This window comes from Galeopterus variegatus, unplaced genomic scaffold (genome assembly GCF_000696425.1).
Source record: "Galeopterus variegatus unplaced genomic scaffold, G_variegatus-3.0.2 Scaffold1628, whole genome shotgun sequence".
Taxonomy (NCBI): Eukaryota; Metazoa; Chordata; class Mammalia; order Dermoptera; family Cynocephalidae; genus Galeopterus; species Galeopterus variegatus.
The window spans coordinates 181,747-190,506 of NW_007727739.1; the positions used below are offsets into that span (position 1 = coordinate 181,747).

The 8,760-nt window shown below is 46.3% G+C and overlaps 1 protein-coding gene across 1 annotated transcript in view; it reads left to right on the plus strand.

The window, feature by feature from the left end:
• The window catches only part of GLIPR2 (GLI pathogenesis-related 2), a 19,514-nt gene extending 15,269 nt beyond the window's left edge, over positions 1-4,245 (plus strand). Inside the window, exon 5 of the mRNA XM_008578100.1 lies at positions 3,641-4,245. Coding sequence (XP_008576322.1) covers positions 3,641-3,801 — 161 coding nt within the window. The 3' untranslated portion in view covers positions 3,802-4,245. The remainder of the gene's footprint in view (positions 1-3,640) is intronic.
• The last annotated feature ends 4,515 nt before the right edge of the window (positions 4,246-8,760 follow it).

The window sequence follows — 8,760 nt, forward strand, 5'->3', positions numbered from 1 at the left end:
CCACATGGGATCTGAACCCTCAGCGGGAGCGCCGCCGCGCTCCCAAGCGGCGCACTCTCCAATGCTCCACCGGGCCGGCCCCATGATTAACTTTTTGAGGAACTGCCATACCATCCTCCACAGCAGCTGTACCATTTTACATTCCTATCAGCAATGCACAAGAGTTCCAATTTCTCCACATCCTTGCGGTCTTAGTCCATGTTCTGTTACTTATAACAAAATACCTGAAACTGGGTAATTTATAAAGAAAATAAATTTTAGAGGGTAGGAAGTCCAAGGTCAAGGGGTACATCTGGTGAAGGCCCTCTTCCTGGTGCAGACTCTCTGCAGAGCCCCAAGGCAACACGGAGCATCACATGGAGAGGGGGCTGAGAGCATCCACATGCTCCCTTCCTCTTCTTATAAAGCCACTAATCTGCTCCCATGTTAATCCATCAATCTACTAACACATCAATCCATGAATGGATTAATCAATTGATGAGGGCATAACCCCTCATGATCCAATCACCTCTTAAAGACCCCACCTTTCAAATATTATAGTTGAATTACCCTCTTAATACTTTTACAATGTGGGTCAAGTTGGAGTGCACAAACATTCAAACCATAGCACTTGCCAGCACTTGTTAGTTTCCATTATTTTTGTTTTTGTTTTTTGTAATAGCCATCCTAATGGGTGTGAAGGTTGCCCTCTTTCTTTCTTAACTATTCTATGGGAAGCTTAGCTGCCCTGAGCATGATTTTTCCCTTTCCTTCCTCCTCTGTCTCTTCCTTTCTTCACCAAATATTTACTGAGCATCTGTTATGTGCCAAGCCCAGTGCTAAACACTGGGAATGTGGTTGTTAATAAAACAGATGTGGTGCCCGCCCTCACATAGCTTGCCAAATTGCAAGCCAGATATTTAGGAGGAAACAGTCTCTTCAGGGTTGCTTTAGCAAATGAATGCTATCCAGTGACATGAAAGTAAGTGAGTGCTAAACAATAAAAATGGGAGGGATGAACAGCCGGCCTCTACTCCGAAGAGAAGAATTTATGATTGTTAAGCAAAGAATACATTACAGCATCAACTCTGGCCCCAAATGGGCTAAGAGTTGGAAGCTAAGCTATGTTAGTAGCTTGAAAGGATTCGTGAGTGAAGGGCAGGCAGCCTGAGAAGTGGGAGACTGGTGTGAAGAAGCTTCATCAAGCCACATAAGTGTCAGGGGGTTGGAGGGTGGAGCATTAGCTTGAAAAGGAACTGGGCTGTTTGGCTTAGAGCAGAGGGATTTGAATGAGGCTGTGAATTGTCAAAGGTCTCAAAGAGCTCAAAACATGCAAGGCCTGTACCTACAGTGAAGGAAGAACTTGAATCCACAATGGTTCTTTCATACTTTTATTTATTCCATTCATTCATTCAATTAAAGTTTATGTTACACTTTTCACGTGCCAGGCTATGCTAAGGTACTAGGTCTCTGCCTACATGGGGCTCATTGCCCGGGGAAGGAGCCAAGCAATAATCGAATAATCAAGCAAACTTATCATTGCGGATGGTAAGAACGTTATGAGGGGAAAGATAGACTATCTTGGGAGGGAGGTATCCAGTGGTTGCGAAAGGCTTTGAACAAGTGATATTTAGACTGAAGGACAGGAAGCCACTGGTCATTGGAAGAGCGTTCATGCAGTGGTCAGTGTGAGCAAGGGCTCCCTGGAGGGAAAGGAAAAGAGGCCACNTGGCTTAGAGCAGAGGGATTTGAATGAGGCTGTGAATTGTCAAAGGTCTCAAAGAGCTCAAAACATGCAAGGCCTGTACCTACAGTGAAGGAAGAACTTGAATCCACAATGGTTCTTTCATACTTTTATTTATTCCATTCATTCATTCAATTAAAGTTTATGTTACACTTTTCACGTGCCAGGCTATGCTAAGGTACTAGGTCTCTGCCTACATGGGGCTCATTGCCCGGGGAAGGAGCCAAGCAATAATCGAATAATCAAGCAAACTTATCATTGCGGATGGTAAGAACGTTATGAGGGGAAAGATAGACTATCTTGGGAGGGAGGTATCCAGTGGTTGCGAAAGGCTTTGAACAAGTGATATTTAGACTGAAGGACAGGAAGCCACTGGTCATTGGAAGAGCGTTCATGCAGTGGTCAGTGTGAGCAAGGGCTCCCTGGAGGGAAAGGAAAAGAGGCCACCAGGCCAAAGCGTTCACCTTCATTCTAGGTGCAACTGGAAGCCAGTGAAGGATTTTTCGGCAGGGAAGTAAACAGATATGATTTGTTTCAAAATGATTACTCTGAATACTTACATGGAAAATGAATCAGAGGGGGCCAAGGTGGGCTCTAGAGAACCAGGCAGGAGGTTATTGCCATGGTCCAAGTAGGAAAAGTTTGTGGTTAGGACCAAAGTTTTGGGAGTGGATGGACTTGAGATGTATTTTGGAGTTTGATTCTTCAGGACTGAATGATGAGTTGTTGTGGGGAGAATGGGGGAGAGAGAGAAATGCAGACCCACCCTGTATTAGTCTGTTTCTGTTGCTTGTAACAAAATACCCGGAACTGAGTAATATGTAAGAAAACAAAATTTATTGCTTACAGTTTCAGAGGCTCGGAAGTCCAAAGTCCAGGGAATGCATTTGGTGAAGGCCTTGGTGGTGACAACAGTGACCCAAGGGTCTCACATGGCAGAAAATGGCAGAGCAGAGAGAGACTAAAGTCTCATGTGCTCTTCTTCTAAAGCCTCAGAACCATGCCCATGACCATCATTATTAATCCATTCACTAAAGCATGGCCCTGCAATGTAATCACCTCTTCAAGGCCTCACCTTTCAATTACCTTAATAGGATTTCTCACCCTCTTTACACTGTCACAGTGGGGACTAAGTTTTCAAGGACATTCTACCCAAGGCACACCCCTAGGATGGTGTGCATAGAGAAGCTGCTGATGAAAATGGGCATATTGGGACAGGAGTAAATCTAGGGGAGGCAAAATTGAATGACGTTTGGAGAGGTTAAATTGCAGATGCCTGTGAATCCTCCAAGTGGAAATGTCCAGTAAGTAGTTGTGTCTGGAACACACAGCAGAGATTTGAGCTGGAGAAATAAACTTGGGAGCCAGGGAAAGATGAAATCATCTAAAGAGAGTGCACAGAGAAAAGAAAAGAGCCCAGGATTGAGGCCCGGGAAATGCAGGGCCTCCAGCATTCACAAGGAAGGTAGAAGAGGAGGAGGCAGCAGTGAGACAGGAGGAAGGCTAAGGGACGGTGCCATCATAAAAACCAAAAGAGGAGAGTGCTTTGAAAAGGGGTGGAATTGATTGTAGTGAATGTTCCTGAGATGTCAAGTAAGATGAAGACAAAAGTGACCATTGGAGAGTAACAAGGAATTCACTGGGGACATTGAAGAGTGCAGTTTGGAGGCAGGTGCCAACGAGGGTGGCATCCTAATTGTGTGGCATCCAAAATCTGTGTGGCTGGTTGGAAGGACCTGCTTTAGAAATCAGGCAGTCAGTGTGTTTTGTCTCTCCTTCTTCTGATTGGTGTCTGTGAAGATCAAGCTGCCCCAAGCCTGGCAACATGGCACAGGGGTTCGAGAATCCCTTTACAACAACCTTCTAAAGGCTCTGCTAACTCACCTGTTTCCCTCTTTCCCTGCCTCTCCCCTGCAGGACACTTCACAGCCATGGTGTGGAAGAACACAAAGAAGATGGGAGTGGGGAAGGCATCTGCAAGTGATGGGTCCTCCTTCGTGGTGGCCAGATACTTCCCCGCTGGGAATGTTGTCAACCAGGGCTTCTTCGAAGAAAATGTCCTGCCTCCAAAGAAGTAATTCAAATGTAATGGGAAGGTGGCAGACTTGAATGTGCATACAAAGTGCCTAGAACAACAAAAGCCCAGCTGTGTGTCTGTCCCTGGAGGTAGAAGTGCTTGTGTGTGTGATGCACGTGAGCATCTCTGTACACACACCAGGATATACAGTTCTGCATGAGCTCGTTCTCGTTAAAGAAATGAGCATAGGAAGTATTTACCCTGATGGTTATTTACCTAGGTCACAACTATTTGGATTTCGGGGGGAAAATCAATTTTTAAAATTTTTTTGTTATTTTAAGCAAACTTCTTTTGTACCTTTCTTACTTCTAATATCTGTCCCTGGACTTTTTGTATTTCAAATATTTGTGATGCTGAGAAGCGAAGTTCATTTTATGTGATCTTCATGCATTGTAATCTACTTTTGGTAGATATTTAGAAGTATTAAATCCTCATTTAAATGTGACATACAGCTTTAAACACATTAACATAAAGTGGCTTCCATCGGAAATGTGGGGGCAGGCAGGGGCTCCATTTCACAGAATTATAGAGATTTCTCAGTTGTAAGACATGATGTCATCCTGCATGCCTCCTGGAATTCTCTAGTGGGAATGCCAAAGAACAAATGGAAAAGAAAGCTTTACTTCCTTGCATTTTTCTACCTTTCAATAGCAAAATACCACTACCACCACCACCTCTTGTCCCCCTCCCCATTTTTTCTTAAACTCTTCTGGCATTTCAGAGCTCAGTATGCTCTTATTCTGGGGTCTTGGGCTAGGCCTGAAACTCTCCCCTCCCACCCCTGCTAGGTGGCCCAGGCCTGCTCTGGAAGAAAACCCCTCACACTGCCTGGGCTTTTGGCCAAACAGCCTTGGATGGATGAAGTCAGTGAGTGCGGGGGGAGGTCACTGACTCACTGACTCACTCCGCTCATTCAGCAGAGGGGAGGGGTGCACCCAGAGGAAACCCTCCAGCCTCCACCCTCCCCGCCGACTCAGGGCGGGGGCCCAGGCCTATTCCTGGCAGCTGTAGCTGCAGCTGTGCTGCTGCTCCTCCCGGGAATGTGTGACAGCCTAAATGTTCCAGGGAGATGTCCCCGGCGGGGGGCTCAGAAATGCTAATTTGGTTCTGTGTTTTCTTCAAACTACAAAAGTTCTCTTGAATAGGAATTTCACAAGGTCCATATGGGAGGGCCAACCCAGATGCCAAGCTGTCCCTGAAACCATGGCATTGCCATTTGTCAAGCTAGCAGGGGTGGGAGTTGGGGGTTGCCGGCTTACAGACAGGAGTCTGGACAGACCAGTCTTGAAAATAGCTTACTGAAGGTCTGTTTTGCACTGTGAACACAGCCTCATGCCATGCCCCTTATTTCATCCAGGTATATATACATACATACATATATATATATATTTTTTTTTTAATTTAATTTACTTTTATTTTATTTTGTTGGTGGCTGGCCAGCACAGGGAACGAAACCCTTGACCTTGGTGTTATAAGGCCACACTCTGACCAACTGAGCTAACCATCCAGCCCCATCCAGGGATATTAACTAATAAGACAATAAAATCTTTTTCTCTTGTGTAATATCTTCCTCCAATGTGATTCATGCCCAATTCTTAGTTGGTGGCTGAGGCAGTCCATGACTGTGAATCCCCATCTTGAGTAACTCAAGCCCCAGAAGACCTCCAACCCCTCCACTGTAGACTGTGTTGCTTGAGGGCCAAGTTTTGAACCATGTTACCCACCAGCACACAGCTGATTGGACTAGAGTGGNAATGCTAATTTGGTTCTGTGTTTTCTTCAAACTACAAAAGTTCTCTTGAATAGGAATTTCACAAGGTCCATATGGGAGGGCCAACCCAGATGCCAAGCTGTCCCTGAAACCATGGCATTGCCATTTGTCAAGCTAGCAGGGGTGGGAGTTAGGGGGTTGCCGGCTTACAGACAGGAGTCTGGACAGACCAGTCTTGAAAATAGCTTACTGAAGGTCTGTTTTGCACTGTGAACACCGCCTCATGCCATGCCCCTTATTTCATCCAGGTATATATACATACATATGTATATATATATATATATTTTTTTTAATTTTATTTTATTGATATACAATGTGGATTGGTTGAAAGGCACACAGAGCTAAAGCCTCTCATGCACTACTACTTTAAAAGCAATCCCTAAGGTGTTTTTTTTTTTTTTTTTCTTATTTCTGTGTCTACCCCAAGCTGGCATAAATAAATTAGTAAAATAGTTTGCAAATGTGTGCATCTGTTGATTATGTCTAAGCCATATTTCTAGAACATATGAAATTGGCCAGATCCTTACATTTAATACATTCTAGATAGAAATGAATAAAAAGAAGAGGGAGAGGGAGAGAGATGAGAGAGAGGCCTTAACATTACTATTCAGACAATGTTGAATTATGCAAGAAATCCCAAGTCATACACAAACCCAGAATAAGAACCTATATTCATATTTAACTATTTTAAACTATTTACTATGGGGTACAGTGGGTGGGAGAACATAAAAATTCTATTAAAGGAGAATTTAATAGAATTATTATTCTATTAAATGATTCCTTCAGTTCAAAGTCATCAAACAACCTCAACTTATTTTTCAAACTTTGATCTCAAAGGATTAAAATTTAGCCATGATAAACATCGTCTCTCTGCCAATTTCCTAATCTCGTGATCCCTGAGCAGTGTGAGGAGTGGGAAGACAGCAGGGGAGTGTGCACCTTCATCCTGGCTTTCCCGGGCAGTACCTGGGCTCCACCATGTCATTATCCATGGGAACTTGAGATGATTGCATGTTTCTCTGTACCTCTGTTTCCACATCTGCAGACTGTGGATGGTTTTAGGACTCATCTCATAAGGTTTGTTATGAGTTGAATTATGTGCCTCCGTTCACATGTTGAAGTCCTCAGAATGTGACATTATTTGTAAAGAGAGGTAATCAAGTTTAACTGAGGTCGTTGGAGTGGGCCCTAATCCAATATGACTGGTGTCCTTATGAGAAGAGGAAATTTAGATACAAACGAGGGAATGCCATGTGAAAAAATCAGGGCGATGCTTTTACAAGTCAAAAACACCAAGAATTGCCAGCAACCCACCAGAATCTAGGAAAGGGGCCTGGACCACAGCCTCCTTCTAAGCCCCAGTAGGGACTAGCCCTGCTAACACCTTGATCTTGGACTTCCAGACTCCACAATCATGAGAATAAATTTCTCTTGACTCTGTTGTCTGGTTGTGGTACTTTGTTGCAGCAGCCTTAGCAAACTCATGCAAGGTTATTGTGCAGTTCATGAACTGATAAATGTAAAAAACTTGGAAGCATGCAGGAGCAAGATATGTGAGCTGACGTGATATCATCCGTACTACGCCTCCATGGAAGCCAGTGGGGGCAAGGTATCTGGCATCAGCACCGGGAGATCTCATTTTTCACCCAAGTGCTGCCGTTGCTTAGGAGATCAGAGCTGGCCCTTATCCCCTCTTTGCACAGGCAGCAGCCCCACAGGTGGGCACAGGACCTCCAGGAGGCAGGGAGTGCCGGCGGGAGCCTGAGCTGGCGGGGTCTGCGGACACCCCACCCAGCGGGGCTCCAGGAAGTCATGAGCCTTCCAAGCTGATCATGCCCGGAGCCGGCGTCGGCTCCTGTCACGGGAGCGCACCCCCGTGGTGACTCAGTGCCCGCATCTGTGAAGTGGGGACGGGTGTGTGTTTGTCTTAGGAGGCCCTTCTAGTTCTAAAGGCCTGCCAGGCTGTGAGCCCCCGCTCCTGCCGTGTGAATTGCGGGGCCGCAGCCGACGGAACTGCGCTGCCGCGTCTGCACCGCGGGGCCAGCGGGCGCGTGGAAGCAAAGCGGAAAACCGGGCGGCGCGCGGCTCTGCAGCGCGGAGCCCGCCGCAGGGACGGCCCTCCAGCCCCCCCGTGTGGCCGGCGTGCGCGAGGGAAGGCCGCCCAGAAGGGACGCGAGGGATTCCACAGCCTCCCCAAGGGAGCGGCCGAGGACGCGGGTGCTGCGCGAACTGATGGAGTACTAGTAAGGAAACGGCAGTAGCATGTATTAAACGTTTACTCCGAGCAAACTTGTGCTTACCACTCTCTAGTCATTTTCTCATTGAAACTCAATCTTTGAAGTATTACTATTATTCCCATTTCACAGATGAGGAAACCGAGGTTTAGAGAGTCTGAGCAACTTGTCCTAACCAACCCACAACAGCCCCAAACATTTTACAACTAGACACTTGGAAATGTGGAGAGAACGTCCCAGTTTGCCCTGGAACTGAAATGATCAGGCCTTTAAAGGCCCTCCCATCTCCTGGTAGGTAAGTGACTAACTTCTGCATCCCTGCTCCAGTGTGAGGCCTCTCATCTGAAGCAAAATGGTGTCCATGGCCATAAAGGTCAGAAGCCAAAGGACAGAGTGTTTCTTCTCTGATCCCCTGGAGTCTTGGCAGAGAAAGGTACTTTGAGGCCTGAGGATCAGAGACTGGGGAAAGCTAGGTGTTTAGAGCTTCCTGGAAGGATGGAAAGAGTACTGAATTACAGATGGCTTGGGTTCTATGCCCTACTCTGCTTCCAGTTGGCTATGTGATCTTGGGCAAGTCCCTTCTCTTCTCTGGGCCTCAGTTTCCCTACTGTAAAATAAGAGGATTCTTTTAGATGACCTGATCATCTGTTCCCTTCCCCTACTCTGCCTTATCTCCACTACGCAAACCACTCCCCACTGTTCTACCCAAACTGAACCTGACATTCCAGAAGCCTTGAACTGACATCTGAAAGTTGTCCCCCCATCCTGAGTTTGCTCCTGAACTCTGGGCCACGGATTCTAGGTCCTGGTAGGGTATCTGGCCTTTGGAAGTTGGAGGGATCAGAGATCAGAGGGGAGAAAGGCCCAGTGCCTCTGAGAAAGGCCTCAAGGGGGCCTGCATTGTGATGACCTCATCCACTCTATGACATCATTCTCTCTCCCACCCCCACTCCTC